The following is a 24469-nucleotide window of genomic DNA, read 5'->3' as shown; positions in this document are numbered from 1 at the left end:
AATGTTGGAGGTCGGCCAGCCCGGCGCAGCAAGCAAAAGCGGCATCATCTTCAGCCCGATCGGGGGGTTGGACCACGAGCTGATAGACCACATCTTGACAATACAAGCGAAGCAGAAACCGTTTACAGCTGACGCAGTAGGTTACCGTTCTCATTGATTTATAATACTGCAAGGTAATACCCTGAAAGGACTCCCATACCCCATCCCGTGCGCCTCGTCGCTGTGAATGTAGTCTCATGCGGGTTTGGGCTCAAACATACCCCCTCAACGATATCTTGCTAATGTCTATCGAGCTCTAGCCATGGGTCTTTCAAGAGTTCATTCGCCGTGCTTCGTTCACTTGGCAACCACCGGATCATCTTCTGAACAAAGTTGATAAACATTTTCTTCTCTTCACCGCTGACATTGGAGATAGTGGTCTCGAAGTTGAAGCTAGTTGGGATAAGATCGGGATTGTGAAGACGGCCTAGCTTGTGAGCTCTCAGATTCCGGATAGATTGCATTAGCACGCATACCTTCTACATTGTAGAACAGAGAGGTTCTATCCCCTTGTTTGAGAAGGCTCTGCGGAGAATCCCCCAACAACGCCGTTATCATTCCGAGATGCTGTTGGTCGTCGTATTCGTAAACTCGTTCGGGAACATCCACTTTGAACAGCGGGCTCCCTTCAATCAGATCCCACAGCTGTAAGCGGTTAGCGAAGTGGTTGTGTGAAAAATTAGAGCTTGACACTCACCATGACTCCCAAACTCCAGATGTCCGCACTGTAACTGTACCCGACATCGAGAATGACTTCTGGGGCGCGATAGAGCTCAGCCTGAATACACCCTTTGCGTAAAATGTCGCCAGAGACCGCCAGATCCAAATCAGTGATCCGGATTACACCGACAGGCCGTCGGAATTGCCCGTAGTCATTTCGAGCAAGATATATCACTCGACCGTCTTCGCAGTGCTTCTGCGGAAGTGGATGCTTGAATTCGTCCTCTGCGTCTCGCTCCAAGATCGAAGGATCTTCCAGCTTCACCATGATGTTATCGGGCTTTAAATCTAATGAGCTGTTTTAGTATCAGCATGCACAGAAATTCGTTGTCGGTGAGAAGACATACCAGTATGAATAATATGACACTCCGAGTGTAGATAGTCAAGTCCCAGTAGCACCATTTGGAGAATGATTTTGATCCTCGACAATGGTATCACATCGTCGATAAACCGCCTTTGGTAGAGCCATAGTGGCTCCCGTAGGGGCTCAAATACCAAACATGTATGATTTCCACACTGTCCCGGTGTCGTAAATGTGTCCAGCATTCGTCTGACGAATACCCAACCCGGGTGTCTTCGGTTTGTTTGGGCGATTTGCCTTAGGATGTTTAGCTCCCCGTCTGCGGCCTCATGTGCTGGACTTGGAATGATCGCTTTGATCTTGATTGCAACGTATCGCTCTGTGAGCCACTTCCACCTATCGATGAATTAGAAAGCACAATCCAGCTTAGTGTCGCTCACATCACAGACTGTTTAAGATCCCGCGCAAGCCAGACTGTGGAGCGGCTTCCATGACCAAGTTTCGTCGCTAACTGATACCGTTCGTTAAGGACATCTCCTATGCGGGCTGCATAGAAATGTTGAGGGTCATAGTACGGCGAGTTTTGTTCTTCAACCGGTTGAGACTGGTCTAACCGAGGGGCAACCACTGATGAACGAGGCCAAGGTCTGTGTCGAAGAGCACGCAGGAACGGTACTTTGGACCTCATTGAAATCCCCCGGCTGGGAAGAAACCGGAAAGAGACAAATTTCACAGCAGGCAAGCCGAACTTATGTTCGAAGAGTAAGTTGAGTTCTTGTGGTACCTGGAGTGGGTGTAGTTGGGCTTTAGTGGTGTTTTCTTTTAGTCTCTCTCCTTACCGATCGGAAGGCCACCATAAGTAAACCCATGTCAAGTCGAAAGCGCTTCTCCCATACCCAGCGACAAGCACTGGCATGCAACCAACAAAAGCAGCTCTTCTCATGATCCCGGTCGGAGGGCTTATAACAACATGCTTACTGCCTGGTAGTTAGGTACAATATCCAAGTACACAAGGGCGGCAAATAAGGGTTTACTAAGGTTAACAAATTAAGACTGATGCACATCTCAGGCTGGAGAAAGCCTGGTAAGGGCGGCATCACCCTGTCCCCAGATTCGGGGTGCATACCTTGGCATTTTAAGGTTTGGATTGTTCTGCCCCGCCCACTGCCACTGCCACTGCCACTGGCAGCGTGGGAGCGACAGAGAAGCCCGCACCTACCACGGGCCTTTTGATTACCACTACTACATAATAGTACACTGCGGTGGCATGAGGGTTTCGTCCTCTACCGCACCCGCTTGAAGCATCGGAGGAACCAGACGCGCGCGGGTGCTGGACGGGAAAACCTTGCAGTGGGACATTCTTGATTATCATAAACAATTTTCCCCGCCGTTCCATTGTCACAGTCGGTCGAGCCCTGGAATATATCCATCTTTGTTCACGGTGACCGAGTTCCGCAGTTTGTAAAGAAACACCGCCCACGACCCGTTGTTGTGGGTGTTCGTGCCCAAGAGGATACCGCACTGGCCTAGGGTCAAGAGCTACCTGGCAGCCCGAGTCGTCAGATCGCAATCACACTCCTGTCGCTTCCACGAGTCGTCCGTCCTGGCCGACACCCTTGGTGCATTGTCCTCAATGCCCCGAATATAAAGTATGGTACAGCAGGTGTGTCTGCCCAATGGGCAGATCTACACCGTGACGCCGGTATTTGGCGGCTTCACATTCAAATCGACGAATCTCGACTTGCACCACTCGCCTATGCCGCCGGGATGGACCGTGATCATACAAACAGAGGACGAGGTGGAGGATTTACCCGAAGCAAGGAAAAGCAAAGTGTCTGTGGCTGAAGGATCAGAACAGCGTCCGAAACTGCAGCCGGTCCAGGAGGAAACGGACGGAAAACACATCGTCGCACACCGGTTCACCAAACCAACGATCCAGAGCGACTCGCTGTTCATCTCGTCCATATCCATGCCTGCCAGCTCGGATTTCCGAAACACCGCCTCTCCCACCAGGCATATTGCAATGATGCTTTGGGCGACTCTCTGCTGGTACTTTCACAAGGAGCAGCCAGACCCTCACGCATACACCGAAGCGTGTGCGCTGACGCCGGAAAGCGGCCGACCCAAACTGGAGTGGCGCGTCTGGATCAAGCGAGAAGGTATCTTCAAGGGCAAAAACACCATTCAGAAGCTCGAGCGCATGGGGCTTATCGCCAGCGAGGATTCATCTGTGGGGACAGATACAGATGTCCGGTTGCCCACCGGCTGGAACGAAATGTTTGTCAGCAAAAGGTCTTTCTGGCAGATTGATCCCCGTGTTTTCCTCTATACCATGGCACCTCAACAACACTCGCCCTTCCCGACCGGCGGCTCGCCACATCATTCACGTCCTGCCTCGCCCGAAAGGCCCTCAGAGCAGCGGAACTCTCCGCGTCCAACAGACTTTATGGTGGCCGTAACAGGCAGTATGGTCGATGGCTTGTCAGCGGTAACTTCGTCCCCAGGAGGGCCTTTCCAATCCGGGAGCCACTTGCCCACATTCTACCCTCCTCCACCGACCCAGTACACCTTCACCAACCATATACGACATCCGATCCGGCCGAAACCCCCACGACAAGGTGAGACGTTCTACAGTCGCTACATTCCCAGTCTTCAACAGTGGCTTTCGTTTCGAGTGCCTACGCTGTCGCCCAAACCGTGTCCACACCCGCATTCTACGCCCTTGGGAGGTTCCATGCCAGCCACGATGCCGAGTCACGGAGGAGGGGTCTCAGTGGCGACCTTGCCCACGTTGGCAAACTTCGCAGAACGGCCGCCCGATCTGGATTTGCTGCATAAGTGGATGAACGACCCTCGGGTAAACCTTGCATGGGGAGCGGCAGGACCAGCATCCACTCAACGAAAGTTTCTTGAGGATGGCCTGAAAAGCCGGCATTCGTTTCCGGTCTATGGCTGCTGGGACGGCAAACCTTTCGGCTACTTTGAGGTGTATTGGGTCAAAGAAGATAAACTGGGCCGTCTGCTGGGAGGGGATGTCGGCAACTATACCAGGGGCTTACACGTCTTGGTGGGCGAACCCGAGTTCCGTGGGCCTCACCGTGTCAAAGTTTGGCTGTCCGCCCTCGTCCACTACTGCTTCCTTGCCGACTATCGCACAGAAACTGTGATGTTGGAGCCGAGGGTGGATAATACTAAGTAAGTAGATTCTCTCACCGAAAGACAGGGAGGAGGATGAGTCAACGTGTCGTGCTAACCATGGTACAGATTTATCAAGTATCTACAGGATTGCGGCTTTTACAAACAAGGTGAAGTCTCATTTCCGCATAAACAATCTGCCATCATGAAGCTTGACCGAGAATCTTGGGAAGGACCAGCCATCTAGAGGATGACAGCTTTCAACAGTGTTGGTGTCGATGGTATGACAATTGTACAGTTTACGATCGGATACTGTGTGGAGCGAACTGCGCCGCCCTCTACATACGATTTAAACGACATATGTGAGATGATCTATGCTCTGAAATATGACCAACAGATGTTGAACAATTGGAGACTTTTGCTTGTCGGATCTCCGAAGATGTTGCGAGCCCGAATCGTCCGGTCCGGCTTTGGCTTGTAGTTCGTGAACGTTGATATTTGTCACCATTAGCTATCTGCTCTTGACGATTTTTCTGGTTTGGCAGAACATAAGGCCGGACGAGTCAGCGCCATGTCCAAATAATACTAGAGTCGAGGAGACGTACAGGACAACGACGTAAAATGGCATTGAAAAGTCCCCTAGTTCCAATCGAGCAGTGATGCGGGGTCATCGGACCGTCGTTCGGCGGGCAACAATTGGCCAGCGATGCAAGTGACTCAAAGTTTATCGCCATCTCCACGTGCGAAACCGCAAAAGCGGCGGTTGCGGACAAAATATCAAGAAATCCGAACATGATATGCAGTGTTTCTAAGGTAGCCTTCACCACCTCATAGGACTCACCCCCCAGGGCACATCCTTGATCAGAGCCCTCAGTCACTAGCTCTGAGCACTTCATATCCCGCTGCGCCATCATGGCGACTCAGATTCCCGTCGATCCCAGCGTGAGCTCGGCCAACACTCTTAAGCTCGAAAATGTGAGTCTGCTGCGCACAACAATGTTAAACCGCAACTGACGCCCACACAGACGCACAACCGGGATGTCTTGATTGCAATTGAGAAAAAGTACCAGCAGGAATGGCAGAAGAACAAAGTCTTCGAGGCCGACGCGCCAACCACCACCGAAATCCCCTTCAACTCGGTCCCGGCCGCCGACATTCGAGACAAACACCCCAAGTACTTTGGCACGTTCGCCTACCCTTACATGAACGGTACTCTCCATGCTGGACACAGTTTCACCATCAGCAAGGTGGAATTCACCGCGGGGTTCAACCGGCTGCAGGGCAAGCGGGTTCTATTCCCTCTGGGGTTCCACTGCACGGGGATGCCGATCAAGGCATGCGCCGACAAACTGGTAGAGGACGTGAAGAGATTTGGCAAGAACTTTGAAAACTACCATGAAGACGAGGACGAATCCATAACAGAGTCCAACGGGGTCCCCATTGCGCCGACGCAAGACGTCAACGTCAAGGACGACATTACAAAATTTAAGAGCAAAAAGGGCAAGCAGGCGGCCAAGACGGTCAAGGCCAACTATCAATTCCAGACCATGTTGGCCATGGGTATCCCCAAGGAGGAAATCCACAAATTTGCCGACGCCAACTATTGGCTCGAGTACTTCCCGCCGTTGTGCGAACAAGACCTGATCGATTTCGGAGCCAGAATAGACTGGAGGAGGAAGTTTGTGACCACTGATGCCAATCCGTTCTACGATGCATTTGTGCGCTGGCAGATGAACCGCCTCCATGAGATGAACAAGATCTTGTACGGAAAGCGGTACACCATCTACAGCCCGAAAGACGGCCAACCGTGTATGGACCACGACCGAACCAAGGGTGAAGGCGTTGGCCCAACCGAATACACGGCTATCAAACTGAAAGTCAAGGAATGGTCACCTGAGGCAGCCAAGGAGGTCCAAGGGAAAGTCCCCGAGGATGCGGATGTGTACTTTGTACCGGCGACGTTGAGACCCGAGACCATGTACGGGCAAACGTGTTGTTTCGTCGGACCCAAAATCAACTACGGCATTTTCAAGGTCTCGGACAAGGAGTATTTTGTCGTCACCAAGAGAGCCGCTTGGAACATGGCTTTCCAGGGCAAATTCTTTGACGAAGACCACTTCCCTCGCGACCAGAGTGAATTGCAGCCGGTCGTGGAATTGCCCGGGTCGGCATTTGTGGGCACGTTGGTGAACGCTCCTTTGTCGGTACACACAGAAGGCGTACGAATTCTGCCCATGGAGACGGTCTCGGCCACAAAGGGTACTGGCGTGGTGACCTGCGTTCCTTCGGACAGTCCCGATGACTACGCAACCGTGAGAGAGCTGGCAAAGAAGGCTGATTTCTACGGCATCAAAAAGGAGTGGGCCGAATTGGAGATCCTGCCTTTGATCGAGACGCCGTCCTACGGCAATCTCGCAGCTAAATATCTGGTTGAAACCAAAAAGATCCAGTCACCAAAGGATACCACGTTGCTGGCTGAAGCCAAAGAGCTTGCGTACAAAGAAGGTTTCTACAACGGCACCATGCTGGTGGGCGAGTTCAAGGGCCAAAAGGTGTCTGAAGCCAAGGAGAAAGTCCGGCAAGCATTGCTCAAGTCCGGCGATGCTTTCCCTTTTGCAGACCCATCGGCCGAGGTCATCAGTCGAAGCGCCGACGAGTGTGTGGTGGCGTTCGTTCCTCAATGGTTCCTCAACTACGGCCCCAACGACAAGGAGTGGCAGCAGACAGTTTTGAACTATGTCAAGGATCCGAATGGGCTCGAGACATATGCGCCGGAAACCGAGAACCAGTTCGTGGCAAACCTGGAATGGCTCAATCAATGGGCCTGCGCCAGGACCTACGGTTTGGGTTCTAAATTGCCTTGGGATCCCAAGTTCCTCGTGGAGAGTTTAAGCGACAGCACCATCTACATGTCATACTACACGATCGCCCATTTCCTGCACGGCGACAAGTTCGGCAAGACCCCAGGCCTGCTGAACATCAAACCTGAGCAGATGACCGACGATGTCTGGGACTATGTGTTTACGCGGACGAACGACGTCGACAGCGTTTCGCAGTCGTCCAAGATCCCCGTTGAGGATCTGCAGTCCATGAGACGGTCGTTCGAGTACTGGTATCCGTTGGACCTGCGGTCGTCTGGCAAGGATCTGATCCCTAACCATTTGACGTTTTTCTTGTACATCCACCTTGCTCTTTTCCCGCGCGAATACTGGCCCAAGTCCATCCGGGCGAATGGCCACTTGTTGCTCAACGGCGACAAGATGAGTAAATCGACCGGTAACTTTTTGACCTTAAGTCAGGCCGTCAAGAAGTTTGGTGCCGATGCCACGCGGATTGCCCTGGCCGACGCCGGCGACGGTATGGAAGATGCAAACTTTGAAGAGAAGAGCGCAAACGCCGCCATCATGCGCATGTACACTTTGAAAGAGTGGATCGAGGATACACTAAAGGACCCGAATCTGCGCGAGACCGAGGGTGAGTCGATTTGGGATCAACTGTTTGCTGACGAGATGAATTTGCTCGTCCATGAAGCGTTCCAGCATTACTCTGAGTAAGTTTCTGTATCCTTGTTCCTACTTTATTCATCACCGACACTGACTTGTATATTCTAGGACCAACTACAAGCTCGCACTCAAATCTTCTCTCTACGACTTCCAGTCCGCCCGGGATTTCTACCGCGAAGCATGTCTGTCCAGCGGCACCGCAATGTCACGACCTCTCATAAAACGATACGTGGAACTTCAATCCTTGGTCATTGCAACCGTAGCGCCCCACTGGGCCGAATACATGTGGCTCGAAGTCCTTCAAAAGCCCCAATCGATCCAACTGGCACGATGGCCCGAAGTTCCAGAGTCGAACCCATCCCTCACTGCGGCGCGAGAGTACGTCAAGGGAACTTCAAGCAACATCACATCGGCGGAAGCGCAGACAGCGAAACGAATGGCAAAGGGCAAAGCCGCGGCATTTGACCCGCGCAAACCGAAACGCATCACCATCTTTGTCGCAACCAGTTTTCCCGCCTGGCAGGACAAGTATGTCGACTTGGTCCGGGAGGCCTTTGAAAAAGCGACCCTGAATGACGACAAGGCCCTCAATGGCCAAGTTGCGAAGATTGGAAAGGGGCCCGAAATGAAGAAGGCCATGCCGTTCGTGCAGACTCTTAAAAAGAGATTGGTGGTTAACAAGGAGAGTCCGGCCGCCGTGTTTGAGCGCAAGTTGCCGTTTGATGAAGTTCAGATCCTCAATGAGATGAAAAAGGGGTTGATTAAGACGACGGGCTGTAAGGAGGTCATTATCACCACTGTCACGGAGGAGAATAAGGGGACACTCGCACCTATGGCCGAGCATGCCGTGCCCGGCCAGCCGACGTTCTTGTTTGAGAATATCGAGGGTTGATTTTGACCTTGACACCCGTAGCTGAAGAAATTTGAGATTCCGGCGTGGTAGATGCTTCAGCTCGGATCGGCAAAAGCAAAAGCAGAAGCAGATTAGGTGGAAGGTGGATGCATAGATGATAGATGCCCTGGTGTACGTGGCCGTGGATGCGTGGACCCATTTGTCTGTCTGACTGGCATCAAGAGGGATTCTAGATTCTAGATTCTAGAAAAGTCAAAAAGAAAGAAAGATTGGGGATTGTCGAAAAATGTTCATGTTCTCGTTGGGGGTTTGGAGGACAATAACAGTCCCTTCTTCTTTCCCCAAATGTTACCGGTTACCGGTTACTGTAGTATGCTACATACAGTACTAGTAGCCCAGGTAACTAAGATATCCTTCAGCCTTTACAGTCTTCTCACTGGCTGGTCAAGGCTGGCATCCTTCGAGATAGGGAGTGCTGCAGTGGCGCTCAACGCAGATATCTGCCAGTGACATAAGTTGAAATAGGCTGCGGCCCCGGCCTGGGAACCGCCATCAACAAACTTTCGCATTGCCAGTACGACACTCGATGATCGGAGAAGAATGGACGACTTCCTGTAAGCCATGGAGCGCTGTAGGATAGCCACGGCCAGCCTTATGAATAGCGTGAACCTTTCTTCGGCTTGAGCCCCAGTTGATTGACTGAAGATGTTCCCTCAGCCCTGCACCAGTTGTAGTGGCAGGGGGAGTGGCAGTGTTCGGCGGCATGTAGCGGTGTCAACGACGCGTACAACCCTCCGACTCGAATAGTGGTCCCACGGCATGGCAATGCCATCTGCACCTCCAGTATGAATGTGTGGAGTGCCCATAAAAAGCGTCGGCGCATTGCGTGGCAGGGGTACAACCACTCTTGACTCTGCTGCAGCAGCAAGGACTTGTTATAGCAACCCACTGGGTCACCCGCGCATATCGTTTGTTGTCTCCGGATTCCAGTTCACCTGTTGGCTCCCTCCAGATACCTGCGTGCGCGCATTCGTTTGTCGTTTGCTGTATCCAAGTCTTTCTGTTTCTTTCTTCATCTCCAACTACTCCCCGTCCCCGTAGTCCAGCCTAACCCCGCAAACCCGGCAGCTCCTCTTCCTATACCACTGTGGGAGTCGCGAGCATTGACAGCTTTCCGCTTCGTTCTGCCCCCTTCACTGATTTTGACCCCCTCGACGATCTTGTCCAAGTTCGTTTCCACCACCACGCCTCCCACGACCATCTCGCTCAGAACAGCGTGAAGTGTTTCGAATCCAAAAATCAAATCCAATTCACACACATTTTCGAATAGACGGTCCAGCGCCTCGACAAAAACCTGGATGAAATCCAGTAGAGCCAGCGGCGACTCGGTCGAGGTCGATATGAGGATGAAGTACAGCGTCGCGTAGTGACGGTACGTGATTTGGGTGGGCGCATCGGGTGACGAGCTGTTTGCGCTGGGTGCGAGCAGTGGAGGCAGAGGGAGGAAGTTGCATGCCGACGCGGGCCGCGCTGATACAAGTGTGAAGATCTGGGAGAGTAGTGATTGCTGCGTTGCGGTGTCCTAGTTCGACAATGTTAGGCTGGTCCGGTAAGAACTTCGGGGGAAGAGAGAGTGGGAGGGAGTGTCTGTACCAACTGAGAGTAGAACTTGGTCAACCGGGGTTGACCGTTGTTGTTGAACACGAGTATTGCGTTGATCATGGTCGATGTTTGGGTGAGGAGTGCTGCTATTGCGGAAACATGAAAGACCGACAATAGTAGTAGTCGTGGTGGTGGTCTACTAGTATTGATGTGTGCCTTTGCAGTATGTCATGCCGGTGTGTAAGGATCGTGTCAATGCATGTGTTCCTAGTATGCAGTGCCGGTGTGGGGTTCAAGTTCTCCGAGCCAGGTGACAAGGCTACGGACCCTCCGCCTCAGCCTTGTCACCAGTCTTCGGCGTGCTCAAGACTCGGCATTCAAGTTGTAATACTCGTGAGCCATTGCATTTCAAGAAGTTTAGCCAGGTACTTTCATACTTTCAAATATCTTTGAATAGTTCTACAACTCCAGGTCGCAGTACTTGTATTGCAAGATAGAAGGAGAGACGGATGCGGACGACTAGATCTGCAAATGGAAGGGCGCTTTTCATACCACTAATTGATGTCGGTCTGGCCGTCTCTCTTTGAATTCGTGGGATGGAGAAGGCCATCTGGATCTAAGAGATTGCCAGGCAGTGCCAGTGGCAGCCCAGCCAGGACCACACTCCATCCAAAGCGGCTGCAATAAAGGTGCCACAGTGAGATATGAGACAATCAACAACACAAACCTCAACCACAAACTACAGCCTCAAAAGTGAAATACCCTGACATGAGCAAAAGCAAAACCCGGAACTGGCACATCATTTCATCTCCCCCCACATGTCTTCATCACTCATGACCATATCATCCTCACTGAGGACTTTCAGACCTTCCTTCTTACGGTTCTTCTTCATTTCCTTCTTGGTCACCAGCGTGCGGGGGGTCACCGGCGTCATGGGCGTGTAGGGCATGTAAGGGCTGTACGGGGTTTGAGGCACGCCGGTCTTGGGGTGCGTGCCCAGCATGCTTTCACGGCGATCGACAAATGTCGTCTTGGTGGGCGGGGCGCTTTTCAGCGATCCGTTGCTGTAGAATTGCCGAAATGGGAGGCTGTATGATGTGGGACTTGCTTCCTCGGTACGGACACTTGACGCTGCCGCGGGATCGCGATCTGGGGTCCCATCTACCCCGCCATTGCGAACAGTATTGTTAGCAGCAGGACCCTTGCCCATTTCCTGCGCTGCTGTGGTAGAGACAGTAGCCGACTTCTGGCTCGGCGGCACCGGCGGCCGACTCGGGTTGTCGTATACCCGCGTGGAGTGACTGGAGCCCATGGCGACGAGGTAGTTGGACCCCTGCGAGTCAGTTGAGCGTAGAGGCTGCGAGATGGGCTGGCCGCGGACCGAGATGGCGCTGGGCCGTTTCTTGCTTTTGGTGTTGTTGTCGATGCCGGTGGTGGTCTTGTAGGCCAACTGATCAGAAGTAGATGAGCGGCCCGGCAGAAGGGCCAGAGCGGAAGAGATCCGACCGGGTTTCCGACTGCTGCTGTTGGTGCGGGACGGGATGAAGGAGTCCTGGTTGTCTTCTTCGTCCTGCTCGACTATGGGTGTCGGTGCCAAGGGGTGGAACAAAGGGCTTGCCGCGGGCGAGTCAATCGTGTGTGCAGAGTAGGCTGCTGGCGATTGTGGCTGCTGCAGTTGGTGCTGATAATACTGTTGAGTGTAATTTGGGGTTTGCGGCGACATGGGCCCACCATGATGGACCCGAGGAGTATAAGGAGGAGATCTTGGGGTGGAAGGAGGATAACAGTAAGTAGATACAGGACTGGCGAGCGGAGCATGGGCCTGATGAGAAACAGAAAATTGGGGGGATCTAGGCGAGGTTCGGGCACTGTAGTTGCTGGCAGTGGTCATGGAGGCTTTGCGCGACTGTTGTTCATCGTCGTGGGCCATGACGGCGGCATACAACTTGGTCAAATCGTCCATGTTTCGAGCCTTGTCGGCTTCGAGGATCCGTTCGTCAACGGTCGAAGCGACGCCGGCACTCATATTGGACGGATTCCGGCTGTGGGCTGTTGTTGGTCCTGGACCGCCTCTGGCCCACGACCTCAAGCTGGCCATCTTGCCGGACCGTGGGCTCTTTAGGGGCGAGGGCAACGGTCCCAGATCCGTCGCGGCGGTACTGGCGGACATTGGGGTCCGGTCCAAAAGTGGATGGCTCGGTCGGATGATCTCCATGCTTAAACTTCGATTGGACGTCTGGGTGCGGCGCCGAAGTCTGTTGCCGACCAGAACAAGAAGCACGACGGTGAGCGAGAGCCAGGCGAGATATGAGCCGACGATGCCGATGATTTCGTACTTGAGCTTTGACTTGTCTCGCAGGGCGCCGGCAGATAGTGGAGGCCCCTTATCAGGCGGAGGGGCGGGGTCCGTGAGGATGTCGACGTTCCAGATACTACTCTTGTGAGGTTGTGCGATGATAACGGAGGGCAGGCCGTAGAGGACGAAGAAGATGAACAACTTGAACCAAATCCAAGTCGAGCACCGACACCTCATCTTTGTAGGCAGCTCAACAACACCGCCCATGCGATGCTGCGATGCCTGAAACTGCTTTCAGCCCCTTCAGGGGGCCTCTGCCGGAGAGAATAACATGAAGCAGCTCGTGGCACAGCACAAAAGGGTGCTTTCGGCGGTAGATGTACCTGGACATGATTGCTGCAGGCGGCAACGGCGCGTGGTGGTCATGGTCCATGATTGGTACAGGTCAAGAGGTGAAGACGTGAACGGTGCGAATCCCCATGTGCATGAAGCAACACGAGGAACAAATCATACCCGACAACAGGGGTTGGACCAGCCCGCTGGCGGGGAGGAGGTTTACCTGGTTGGAACGATGGACTTGAGCGGTGGCTGGACTGGTAAGGCTCCGGGGGTTGCTGGGCCCTAGACTGACGGAAGCTGGTCAAGCAGCACATCCGACTCACCGTCGACTGCATGGTCGCCAGCAGGGTCCGCCATTCAACGATGCGGGCTAAGCGCCGGGGAATATCAAGAGTGGTTCAGGGGGTTATGAGTGGGCCATGGACGAAGATCTCGCCTCGGTGCGACGGAGGTGATTGACATGAATCACCAGTTGGATGCGGTGTTGAAGCGCACAACCAGCACAAACTGGAACGTGAACAATTCGAACATGAGCCAACTCGGATCCAAAGTCGACGTGAATTCAAGTTCATGATGTTGATGTTGCCCAAAGCGATGGGTACTGCAGTGGTGCCAGTGTCGCCGGCTCTGATTGGTCGTGCCATGTGCTCGTCACCGTGTTCACAATTGAACTCGAACTCGAACGTGCGCTTACAACCAACTCGTCTCACAGAATGTGCGAGGATGAATGGATAGGTGTGCGGAATGGACGATATTTTATTGCTGCGGTGATGTCTCTTCCCGTAACTCAAGCGCAAACTTGCACAGCATTCAATTAGTCGAATCCCCCGTTCGATCACGGTTCGACATCGCGGCCCCGACTTTGAATATATTTTTCCTTAACCGAGAATTTCCCAGCACTTCGGCAAACGAACGATTGAACCTTCTCTCCATGACTTATTAGCGAGTTTTCAACTTGATTTCTGGGATACCCTTATCCGTCGCCTTTCCAGCGAACCTCTATCAGACTTTACGAGCTCTGCTGTTGTCACTAATCTTGGAAGAACTTTTGTTCCACACTGCTGACACGATCTGTGTATTGCATATTCTAACCCACGGCGGAGAATGAGCCATGATAACCTTTTTTTATGGCCACTGCTTTTACGCCGGTACCTCCGCGCGTTTGAGCACTTGGATCTTGCTGCCTACCGAAGTTGTTGCGGTTGGTTTGGGAGACGGCTCTTCCTCCTCCCTCGAACCAATCTCCTCCGCAGAGACGGGCTGCCGTCTGTGACTCGTGATATCAATCCCTAGCACACCACCGATGTAGCCACCGCGCTCGCCGGGAACACTGAACTCGCGGAAAGTGTAGCCCCACTCGGTCAGCCAGTTGCGCACACCTTTGCCAACCTTGTCTTTGCCGTTTTTGCTATGGTGACCCGTGCCGGTGATGGCGTATACGATTCTTCTTCCACGTCGAGATTGCGCAAGGAGGATATTTTCCAGATACTCGATGGCCTCCTCCGGGTGGAGACCATGGAGGTCGATGTACATCTCTTCGTTCTCGTCCATAGGGGCCGAAAGGTGTTGGTTCCGTTCGTCATACAGCGCCCTTGCTGCCTCTCGATGAGCTTTCCTCATTGCATCGTTCTCAGCCTGGCCACGAAGAGATAGTGCCTTCGCTGCTCGCGCATCGTTGCGGTTCCAGGCTTGAGCGGCACTTTGCATCACATGTTAGCCATTGACTTCAAGGTCTGTCTGCTGATTGCCTGGAGATTCCTCACCTTTGTAGGAATTTGTTGCGTATGCTTCCATGCTTGATGGCTTCCTGGCGGAATTTCATGTATTGCTGGTTAGCACGAGCACCGGTCTCTAGCCATGGAAGGTGCTGCGGTTCCGGGATTCTGCGAGCCGCCGCACTCTCGGAACTGGCATATGTTCGGATTCTCCGCGTCGGGTCCACCCTCCGTGGTTGAGTAGGACTTATAGATGGTGACATTCGCACGACGTCTGCAAGCGACGAGGGCCCCTGAGTCTCCCCGCTGCCGGCTCCGTACCTTGAACGAGAGCCAGGGTATTTCCCTCCTCGCTTGGCGGTCAGAGCTCCTAGACTCGGGAACGCCTCGGGATCGTCCATTGACAGGGACGATGATGACTCGGGGCGATTTTGATGTCGAGAGGTGGGCCTGGAATTTGTTCGCGGTCCAGGAGCGAGGTTGCCCACACCACCGCGGCCTTTCTGACTACTAGGCACGAAAACATTACCTGCTGCTAGACCAGCTTGAAGGGCGCTCCTGGCACTCTGGCTCGACAGGCTCGGAAACTGGTCTTGCTGATCTTGGAGTTGGAAGTTTTGTGAAGCATTGGTTTCGCCAACCGAAAGATGATTGATCAGAAGAGCCGGGTCGTGAGAGAATTGGCACGCATCTCCTGCCAGACAGTTCCCATTCATCCAGTACCTGGTGCATATTGTCAGTATATGAAAAGCTCCCATGTCAATTTAGCCTTACTTGCAAAGATAACCACTTGTGTCATGGGCAAACCTGCAGTCAGCCCGTAGACATGAGCCAGATGCCAGCCAGTATTTGCAGACGATCGTACTCTTCGAAGTACTCGGTGTGGAAGGGCGAGCCTGATTCATTGTCATTGACTTGCCGACGACAACCTTTGATTCATTGCTTGATGCCGGTGTAAACTGCGTGTCAGCGGCATCCGTTCCTAGTAAAGCGGCGATTGTGGAACCGAGGTCATAGGAGTGTTTATTAAGAGCATCCTCGATCTCCTCATCGGTCTTCCGGTCCCCCAACACTGACCGCAGAATGTCATATGGACTCATATCCGGTTGTGGGACCCACTCAGGCGCTGAAGCGCTCAGATGTCCAGGAGCAGTCGTCGAAGACGTGTTGCTGGCTGTGTCGTCGGACAACAGCCAGTCCACATTCTCATGGCCATAATCTCCATAAAAGTCCGGTGTAGGGCTAGCATCGGAGAATTCGTAGGCATTCAGGCTAGGGCTATGGGGTATCGGCTGTGCTAATGCGAGACGCGGCGAGGGTCGGGGGGAGACGAAAGGCGACGGGGCGCTTGACCTCTGACGGGAGAAGCTGGGACGCGATACCGGGAAGCCAGCTGAAAGGGCAGGACTTGACGAGAGGGGAGGTAGAGAACTTAGAGGTGTAGGTGCTCTGTTGGCCTGCCATGGAGCCGGGGATGACTTTCGAATGACCTGGTGTCGTGCGGGAGTCTCTGAAACTTCGCCGCGCTGAGCATTTCGGTGTTTCCACAATGCATCTAGAACAGCATTTTCCAGGGCACGTCCGCTCAGTCCAGCCTCCTTGCTGAGCAGCTCCTCCAAGCGTTCTGTTTTATCTTCTTCTTCTATTGAAGCGTCGTCCAATATTGGACGACAAAGGTCGTATTGCTCGTCAGATATCATTTCGGTCGTTATCGTAGTCTAGTTGTATGATTGTGAGCGAATGGCAGTTGAGAATGCGGCGCGTCGGATCGTGGCTAGACATCAACATCGGATCGTAGGGGTATAGAGGCTGCGTGGATCGTGGTAGGCAACCCTCAGTATCATGGCTTTTCGAAGCGCCGGCGCAGGATCGAAGGCAACAGACGCGTCTAGTAGACGAGGTGATGTATGAATTAGAGGGCTATGCTCGTGTCTATCACATGCACCCAGTGCTCAGGAAAGGTCGTCGGTCAGGCTGGTATTACACTGGCAGAGGAGAGAACCCAGGGTGGAGACGATGCGAGCTCGGTTTGCTGCGATCTGACACTCATCGAGGTCTGATCAGCAGCAACAGGCACGATATATGCCGCGATTCGGAAGGTGTTTATACCCAGCTGCGCCTATGCGCCGACCAGGATGTTTAGTACACAGAGGGAGGAGAGGAATGAGGAGTGATCGCTATCCCGGGGCCGCGCGGGAGGCTCGCATCCAAAGCGAACCACCGGGGAGCCCTAACCCACTTGGGTGCCTTGATACTCCAGGAATACTACAATGGCCCGTCTCGACGAGTCTGTTACTCGCTTTTGCTGCTTATCATTAATGGGATAACACGCTTTAGTCAGAAGACGAATGCGTCCCATTCATAGAGCAATCGTGCCTTGACTGTTCAATTTAACTATGTACGTCCATGCCAGGCTGGACGCTGCGTGCATGACGTAGCATACGGAGTACCTCTGGATGTAGGAGAAATAGCCGCCAAAAGTGGCCGCCCTAGGCGCCGCTTTTAGCATACACTATACCGCCTCAATAAGCGTCTAGGTTCAACTCCGGTGTTTTTTCTACCGTAATATCATTTATATTCTTAGAGGATATACTAGATACTACGCCTTATCGGCAAGAGTGCCACTAGCCTACGGCCAAGGCTGCGGCTATCAGAGCCTAGGGAGCCCACGCCGGCTTATAATATAACTCGTTAAGTTCTCGTGGAAACATTTCTCTTTTGGGGAGTCCAGCAAGATTTCCGTCAGATCGAATACTGAGTGAAGCCCGGCTCTCTTAAATAAAGTCTGCAGACCAACAAAATCTAGTCCTATTTCAACTCTCGGATTCAATATTTTCATTGCTGGTGAATGTCGCTAGCTGAAGAGCTGTTAGGCCGCGCGGATCCTCGATCCTACTGTCCACACTAGCGATGTCCAGTAGCAACCCTGAGGCTTTACATCCTCATTCTACTGCCTGTGACAGTGGTGTCAGACCATTCTCATCCTTTGAATCTGCCTCGACATCATCTCGTTCCACCAGCAGCTCCACCACCGCTCCGTGTCCTCGATATGCTGCCCATGACAGTGGTGTCCAATCATTTTCATCCCTCACATCTGCTTCGGCTTTGTCCCTCTTATGACTTTGTGGGAAAGCGACTCTCGGTGTTGATTCCACGGAAGATCTTAGTCCGAAGTATGCGGCAAGATGAAGACCGTTCAGACTGCTTCCAATGTTTTGGCTATACTTTATATTGGAATTCAAGAACCATGAGAGCCTGACCGCAAGCAGAAAGCAGTACTCTTATTTGCGCTAAGGTGGTTCGCTCTACAGGACTTACCTTGGTCTGTAGAGGCTGTGAGGAACGTGTCAGATTCTAGCAACATTTCGGAGAAAAGGGGAATTGTACATTACAGTTTGCAGTCTCGACAATAAAATGTCCTGCTTGGGTACTTGCTTGTTGACACTTCCCTCAATGATGGTGAGATCCACGCTCATCTTTTGGCCGTGGTCATGTATCCAGTCAGGTGAATCATCATCCGCCTCAATCTGACGTAGCATATCAGATTGCTCTTTTGGTTCGAAGGCACAAAGGTGAGGAACGTTCAATACGCCATTTTGTGATATAGCGCCGGGTCCGGTACTAGTTATTTCCGGCTTCTACATTGGCTTCTACCGCAGTTTTTTAGGGAATCATACAAACAGGGCGCGAAATGATGCATGATTATACGTCTGGCAGCCAGATAGCTCTGGTACCAGTCAGCCCGCCTACATTCATGTTGCCGATTCCCAGGGTCGAGTCGACAGAAAAGCGAATGCGTTGGCTCTGCACTAGTTTATTCGTGGGTGGACTTTGGCGTGTGCTTGCCAGACACTATTAGAGGGTTGAGAGCTACATAATCCTGCCCTCCGCATGAACCAGAGATAGCCTACCGAAGCCTTCTAATCCTCCTGAAACCTGCTCCTTGATTAGCAACAGAAGTAGCAATATCATCGACGATGTGTACGTACACCGAGTTCCCCGTGACTTCTACTCGCTGCACAGCTATTCCGAAACACCAGTTGACTCTGAGACACTACGGCCCGCTGCACTCGACCCCAGAACCGAACCACACTGCGTCATTGCGATGATGAGCACGCGAGCAGGACGGACCTAGGCACGTTTGGCACCTCAAAACACGCGGGTGATTGTCCTTCGTGCCAGAATCCAGTCAAATCCATGATTATTGTTAGCTTCCCATCGCGATGCCTCCTCATGACTAGTCGCCTCGTTATGCTGGCAATTGTGGGGGATAGCGCTATGAAAATTGACCAAGAGTCGGGCTGAACAAGACCTGTCGCCAACTTCAAAACGAGACCTATCAGCGGAATTGGCAGAGTGTCTTTTCTCGGATCGACTTTATTGAGGTTTTCCTAGCTTCCAGGGAAGATATCCATTACGCTCTGCCAAATCCATTGTATTCTAGCGATAGTTGTTGGCCACACGCCGAGCAGATAATGAGGGATGCGAGTGAAGTAAAGGTCGAGATGTTCTGAATCGAGTACACGGTGACAACTAGTGGGCTGACGCGAGAATGAGTGGACTTTGGACCATCGGTAATATCGACTTACCTCGACGAAGCCGGCGGCTCTCCTTCTGTTTCCGCATATACATAGTGCCCAAGTGGTAGATTGAGATCACCATACTTGAATCGTCGTTGAATTGCCCGAATCTCCGCAGCGACCTGACCAGCATTATTATATCCTCCAGACCAACACTTAGAAATGACATGACCGAGTAACAAGTGTTGCGTCTCGGGATACTCGCCTTGAGTAAAATGGCGTTCGAATTCCCATTCCTCCGAGTCCTCGTATACCCTTCGAGCTGTTGAGATTTCGTACAAAACAGAGCCGAGTGCAAAGATTTCCGACTGTACTGAAGGTGACTTGGGCGAGATAGAAGGATGCTGTGCGCGTGTACTAGGAGCAGCATAGGTCCAGCCACCATCGATGCAGCTCCCCGAGAAATCACAATACTTGATGTTCTCATCCCAGTCAAGAAGTAAATTGTGGGAACCAATATCAATTTGAAGTACATTCTTTCCGTGGAAGTATTCCATACCCTCGGCGGCTTGGGCGGACCATTTCAAAATCTCCTCCGTGGACGGGGCGGCTTCTTGATCTCGCAGCTCTAAAAGTCGCACAAGAAGAGGATATAGAAGACGCTCGAGGACAAGCTTTGTCTCGTGAACATATAATAGTCTGACGATGCGAGGATGTTCACCTAGTCGTTCAAGAATTCTGCGTTCAACCTCAAGTGCACGAAGACTATCTTCGTCACCCGCTAATTTTATGACAGAATGCTCATCAAGGGCGCGGACCACACTCGTTACGCCTGCGTTAATGAAAGGAAGACTGGAGAGGTCTCGAGGAAGCAGTATTTCGGATTGTGAAGCCATCGCATCCTCATAGAGAGCGATTTAGGAGTCAATCGGGTGACAGCGATGGTAGAGCAACCGAAGATCGCGGGGCTTAATCAGGAGATGGGTCAGGAGATGAGGAGATAGCGTGCCTGAGGGATTTCTGGGTTAGTGAGGAATTTGGTAAAAGCTCTCGAATTGTTGGAACTTCGTACCTTGGTGCTCAGACGATACGACAATGAAAGCTATGTCACTATGCGGCCAGAGATGTCTTGCGTGTCAATTATATGCGACTTTACCAGCCCGCAAAAGTGTCACTCCAGCCTGGCGAGCATAGCTTTTACAGTAGTGGCGACAGCAACCGTTTCAAGTAGAGTCAGAAAAAGCAAGGAATCGCGTTGACGCTCTAACAAATCCGCATTTCTTCCAATCGGATGGTTATGCTCACAGCACAATCCATTCCCTAATCCCAGAAACCGTGCCAAAGGGGATCCTTTGCACCCAAGGGACATCTCAATATGATCCTGTGTCCACATATAGTATATCACTTACCTCCACGAAGGCCCCACTACGTATCTGTTCAATGGCACCAGTTTTCACCTTCTGAACAGCACATAGTGCCCAAGTCAACAAGAGTACCTAATGAACTCGACATGAAATTTGCCAAAGTCCCTGTCTAAAAGTCATGGCGACTCAGATCCAGATCCACCTACGTATAACTCCTCAAGCTCTAAGTCGGTCCAAATCCCAGGTAGTCAATCTCGAACGCTTCACCGGCTTCGATAGCGATCTTCAGATGTTTAAGAGAAAGCGGCTCTTTTTTCTATGAAGCAAATTCCATGCCTGTGCGTGCAAAGTTCTTAATCTGATTCATGATAATGGTCAGTCAGCCGTCAGGGTGGGACAACCATTCACCATAGTTGACACGTCTTACCTGTCTTCCATTGACCTTTTTCACACTTGAGCTGTCTATTTCCTTTTCTGATATGATAGCCCCCATCTTTCACCCTACCCAAGAAGGTTTTCCAGATCTTTCTCTTCGCATCTTTACCGAGGTCGCCGAATCTGATCGAAGAGTGGATTCTGCTTTGGACTGCCATGTCAAAAGTCGCGACCCGATTGGTGGTGAAAAACATGATGCCTTGGAAGTACTCCAGATGGCGGAGGAAGACTGATAAAAGGGCGTTCCGTTGGACATCCTGAAGAGAGCACTCGGCAAGGTACACGTCGGCTTCAGCAATCAGAATGATGGCTCCCCATTTATAGGCAAGCGAGGTGATTTCGAGTAGATTTTCTTCTAGATGTTCGGCATTTGTACCTAGGTCTCCCGCGCACACCTATGCGGAGTTAGATGAGGCCTAGACAAAATGAAGTAGGTTTGACAGACACTGTAGAGAGGAAGCTTCCTCTTTTCCGCTAGGCCTTCCGCCGTCAAAGTCTTGCCAACACCAGGAGGGCCGCCTTGATCAAAGTTAGCTGATTGGAGGGATAGAGCGTCGATTCGGAAACATACTGTAAAGGGCAACGGTGTTTTGACCTTTTCCTTGGATAATATCGTTCAAACATTTCATCGTCAGTGCCAGTCGGGTGACGTTCCACGAGAGATTGGACGATGTTCTTTTGATTAGCCGGGATCACGAGAGTATCAAACGCAGAATGATCCCCGTTAATATTCTCGATGTCGTCCACGCAGAGTTCGCCTAGACGGAGGGATGGTTAGCCCAAGACACCTCGACTGTGATTCAGTGACAGGAAAGGGCAATACCGACCCCACCGTTTCCTCTGAAAACAAAAGGCATATACGGTCTAGCTGCAAACTAACAAATCTTCCGTCGAGCACGGAATCTTTAGTCTCTGCACCTCATGACCAGTTTCAGAAGAATCGTCTCTGGAGGCGTCCTCAGAGTCAATGCCCCAAAGCCATTTGTGACCTTCCGAGGACTTGTCTCAAGCCGGGGAAAGAAATAATTTAGATTCTTCTCCCTGAATGAGGCAGCATCAACCATGACTCGTCCCGTCACAGGGAACTTCTTCACTTCTTTCTTGTCGATATAGAAACCCTGCCCGTCGCACATACGGAAATGAGTACCGATAAGGGAGAGAACCTTTCGCCCGCGCCCATTCAGCTAGTCAACGACCTCTTGCTTCTCTGGGTGATAGTCAAGAGGATAGACTCCTGATGAAGTTATCTTCGTGACACCGTGAAACTCGGAAATTTCGGCCATAGTTGTTGCTTCACCAAAACATTTTCCATCATGGGTAAGATATCGACAGTTCATGTCGAAACGCTTCTGGCCGTGCTCGATCTGGAATTTTCTAGCATCGAAAAGGGGACATCTTGGGTTTTCAGAAGTGGAAGAAACCATGTAAACGATGGAGTTTGGCTGGAAAAAGACGGGCAGCAGATCGAATGTAATCTCCATGTGTTGAACGAGAGCAGTGAGCTTGTCGCTTGCCGAGGCGTAGTGAGACTTCAGGAATTCAATCAATTTACCGAGGTGGAGCCTCTCAGGAGATCCTGGTTTTGTAGTCGCATGGACCGCATCAAGTTGGGTGTGATACGTGAACAAAACATCCGGGTTGATCTAGTCAAGAGTTGGGGGTCGCGTTGATGATTCCGATCTTTCAAGTATATTACTCACCGATGGTCTGTCTTCCCGCAAGCTGACACTGGTGGCCCCATCGAGGACATCTCGTAGGATATCTCTCAAGATAGTAGATTTGACATCTATAAAGCTGTCTAGAAGCGTGTGCTTGTTGTCTTGGGATAGTCAAATCTTGTTGGCGAGTTTGATTCTTTTGACGACACAAATAGGCTCACGTCCACCTCGAAGTCGGACTTTTTGGTGAAGAACCGCGGATAATTGGGGATGCTCTTCCGAAATTGTTGGGCATCAATCATGATCCTCGAGTCAATTGTCTTTCGGATGAGGCCGTCCATATGCTGGAAGAAAGCGTGTCCTGTAAAGCTCCGGTGGTGAGTGCCTATCAGCCTATGAACTTCTGACCACAGGTTGCAAGACTCTACCTAATATTCCCGTGGGTTGGATGAAAGCTGAGCGGAAATGTGTTCAGAGTGTGGATCTGTCTGGCTCCATGGAATTTTTCGATAGAAAGCTTAGCCTGGACCGTTCCAAATACTTTGCCGTCGAAATCGAGATACTGGCATCGCAGATCGAAGTATTCCACATCTTGATCGGTCTTTTTCTCCTCACCCATGTCGTATCTAAGGCATCTTGGCTTACCGCTTCCGGCGCAGTTTGAGTTGCCACAGACTGAGGTCATAGCGGTGTGGAAGCCTTCTGGATAGGCTTGGGCGCAGTTTTTGGTGAGTATAGTATAAGGAATTCGCTGAGTCTTTTCCCAGGATTTCACCTTCGGGCTCAGTGGTGACTGGCTAAAACCTCACCCGCACGAGTTGGTGGCCGGTGGATTGAATTGGCTCGTGGTTGGGTAGACGAAACTGCAGCATGGTGAGGCCCATGCCGTAAAAGCATGTGTATCGGATTTTTTAAGACCGAGGGCGTTGGCAAGGGACCGAATTGATGTAGATCATAGTAGTGATGGCCAGCAGTGGTGTATTGGGCTATTTGCAGTAACTGAACCAATTCCCTCATGGACTGGAATCGATTGAAGCTCTACTTACATTCCTCGAGTGGCTAGGTTCTCCTCAGCCAACTGTGCCAGAATATTGTTTGCCGCGTAGTCTGCTCCCCCAAGACCTCACTTCCTCTCCCATTATTGACCCCCTGAGGTCCCAACTGTTTTCAAGGTCCCAAATGGTATGTCTAGACAGTGTCGCCACCAGAAGAACAACGCCGGACATCCTCCCCCCTCAAGCATTCAAACGTCGTGAACGGCCCTTTCGTTTTGCAACGCCTTGCGGCTTCGACGCTGTTGGTGGATGTCTTCCCTTGGTGCGATCCGTCTTCCTTCTCGTCGTTCTCGTTGAGGTCTCCTTGACCTGCTGGTTCAGTTGCGGTTGCGCTGTCACATCGTCTTTGTTCATAGCTTTCATGGCTTCTGCTGGGGCACAAACACCTTTCGAGCGGCCTTCTCTTTCCGCGATCCGGAGGCTGCGACGCGTTGGAGTTGGCTTAGAGATCTTCGAAGACGAGATTGGAGCTCCACCCGCCTTCCGGGCTTGCCTGGTTTTTCGGGCAGCTGGAGATGGAATGTCGACCCGGGCCGTCGAACAAGTTGTGCGGCCATTCGAACGTGTTAGAGGACGACGCGTAGTCGGCTGACGCTGCTGCTTACGTGATGCTGCACGGGTCGAGGATTGGCACTGTTCTGCACGAGGAGCCATGTCGGCGTTGTCCTCCAACAACCGCTGTGCTGACTCTTCACTCATGAGTTCTGCTGCAGTTTGTGGTTTGCTGTCTTCGTGATCACCATCACCGTCTGTAGGAGGAGTTAACCTCGGCAGTGCAGCCACGGGAGGGGCAGCGTTCCTGCTTTGCCAGAAAAGAAACGCAACAGGATGAGCGCCAGGGGATGGAGGTCGATCCTCGACGGACGACGGCTTCGGTGGTGGTGACGGTGTAGGAAGGCGTATCGCTTCCATCGCGTCAATCTCGGACGGGGTA

At 52.0% G+C, this 24469-nt stretch overlaps 11 protein-coding genes across 11 annotated transcripts; 2 read left to right on the top strand and 9 right to left on the bottom strand.

The window, feature by feature from the left end:
* Positions 1-278: 278 nt before the first annotated feature.
* On the bottom strand, positions 279-1748 carry HMPREF1120_08918 (non-specific serine/threonine protein kinase; the record flags this gene model as incomplete). The annotated part of the gene is made up of 5 exons (XM_009163189.1): positions 279-466; positions 516-684; positions 737-1047; positions 1107-1456; positions 1510-1748. The coding sequence occupies 5 exons, from the start codon at positions 1746-1748 to the stop codon at positions 279-281; spliced, it is 1257 nt and encodes a 418-aa protein (XP_009161437.1).
* Positions 1749-2248: 500 nt separating this feature from the next.
* On the top strand, positions 2249-4922 carry HMPREF1120_08917 (acetyl CoA:N6-hydroxylysine acetyl transferase). Its single transcript, XM_009163188.1, has 2 exons — positions 2249-4255; positions 4325-4922. The coding sequence occupies exons 1-2, from the start codon at positions 2712-2714 to the stop codon at positions 4440-4442; spliced, it is 1662 nt and encodes a 553-aa protein (XP_009161436.1). The 5' UTR covers positions 2249-2711; the 3' UTR covers positions 4443-4922.
* A 74-nt stretch (positions 4923-4996) lies between these two features.
* Positions 4997-8970, top strand: HMPREF1120_08916 (leucyl-tRNA synthetase). The gene is made up of 3 exons (XM_009163187.1): positions 4997-5170; positions 5221-7745; positions 7807-8970. The coding sequence occupies exons 1-3, from the start codon at positions 5108-5110 to the stop codon at positions 8588-8590; spliced, it is 3372 nt and encodes a 1123-aa protein (XP_009161435.1). The 5' UTR covers positions 4997-5107; the 3' UTR covers positions 8591-8970.
* A 653-nt stretch (positions 8971-9623) lies between these two features.
* Positions 9624-10273, bottom strand: HMPREF1120_08915 (uncharacterized protein; the record flags this gene model as incomplete). Its single annotated transcript, XM_009163186.1, has 2 exons — positions 9624-10133; positions 10205-10273. The coding sequence occupies 2 exons, from the start codon at positions 10271-10273 to the stop codon at positions 9624-9626; spliced, it is 579 nt and encodes a 192-aa protein (XP_009161434.1).
* A 679-nt stretch (positions 10274-10952) lies between these two features.
* Positions 10953-12686, bottom strand: HMPREF1120_08914 (uncharacterized protein; the record flags this gene model as incomplete). Its single annotated transcript, XM_009163185.1, has 1 exon — positions 10953-12686. One exon carries the CDS (start codon positions 12684-12686, stop codon positions 10953-10955), a length of 1734 nt encoding a protein of 577 aa, XP_009161433.1.
* A 1242-nt stretch (positions 12687-13928) lies between these two features.
* Positions 13929-16203, bottom strand: HMPREF1120_08913 (uncharacterized protein; the record flags this gene model as incomplete). Its single annotated transcript, XM_009163184.1, has 3 exons — positions 13929-14487; positions 14552-15226; positions 15278-16203. 3 exons carry the CDS (start codon positions 16201-16203, stop codon positions 13929-13931), a joined length of 2160 nt encoding a protein of 719 aa, XP_009161432.1.
* Positions 16204-19088: 2885 nt separating this feature from the next.
* On the bottom strand, positions 19089-19919 carry HMPREF1120_08912 (uncharacterized protein; the record flags this gene model as incomplete). The annotated part of the gene is made up of 1 exon (XM_009163183.1): positions 19089-19919. The coding sequence occupies one exon, from the start codon at positions 19917-19919 to the stop codon at positions 19089-19091; it is 831 nt and encodes a 276-aa protein (XP_009161431.1).
* Positions 19920-20791: 872 nt separating this feature from the next.
* Positions 20792-21451, bottom strand: HMPREF1120_08911 (AAA family ATPase; the record flags this gene model as incomplete). The annotated part of the gene is made up of 3 exons (XM_009163182.1): positions 20792-21217; positions 21268-21341; positions 21394-21451. The coding sequence occupies 3 exons, from the start codon at positions 21449-21451 to the stop codon at positions 20792-20794; spliced, it is 558 nt and encodes a 185-aa protein (XP_009161430.1).
* Positions 21452-22006: 555 nt separating this feature from the next.
* Positions 22007-22821, bottom strand: HMPREF1120_08910 (uncharacterized protein; the record flags this gene model as incomplete). Its single annotated transcript, XM_009163181.1, has 3 exons — positions 22007-22465; positions 22523-22633; positions 22702-22821. 3 exons carry the CDS (start codon positions 22819-22821, stop codon positions 22007-22009), a joined length of 690 nt encoding a protein of 229 aa, XP_009161429.1.
* Positions 22822-22904: 83 nt separating this feature from the next.
* On the bottom strand, positions 22905-23099 carry HMPREF1120_08909 (uncharacterized protein; the record flags this gene model as incomplete). Its single annotated transcript, XM_009163180.1, has 1 exon — positions 22905-23099. The coding sequence occupies one exon, from the start codon at positions 23097-23099 to the stop codon at positions 22905-22907; it is 195 nt and encodes a 64-aa protein (XP_009161428.1).
* A 616-nt stretch (positions 23100-23715) lies between these two features.
* Positions 23716-24447, bottom strand: HMPREF1120_08908 (uncharacterized protein; the record flags this gene model as incomplete). Its single annotated transcript, XM_009163179.1, has 1 exon — positions 23716-24447. The coding sequence occupies one exon, from the start codon at positions 24445-24447 to the stop codon at positions 23716-23718; it is 732 nt and encodes a 243-aa protein (XP_009161427.1).
* Between the last annotated feature and the right edge of the window lie 22 nt (positions 24448-24469).

Source organism: Exophiala dermatitidis (genome assembly GCF_000230625.1).
Source record: "Exophiala dermatitidis NIH/UT8656 unplaced genomic scaffold supercont1.8, whole genome shotgun sequence".
NCBI classification, from domain to species: domain Eukaryota; kingdom Fungi; phylum Ascomycota; class Eurotiomycetes; order Chaetothyriales; family Herpotrichiellaceae; genus Exophiala; species Exophiala dermatitidis.
This window is presented reverse-complemented; position numbering and strand designations above follow the sequence as displayed.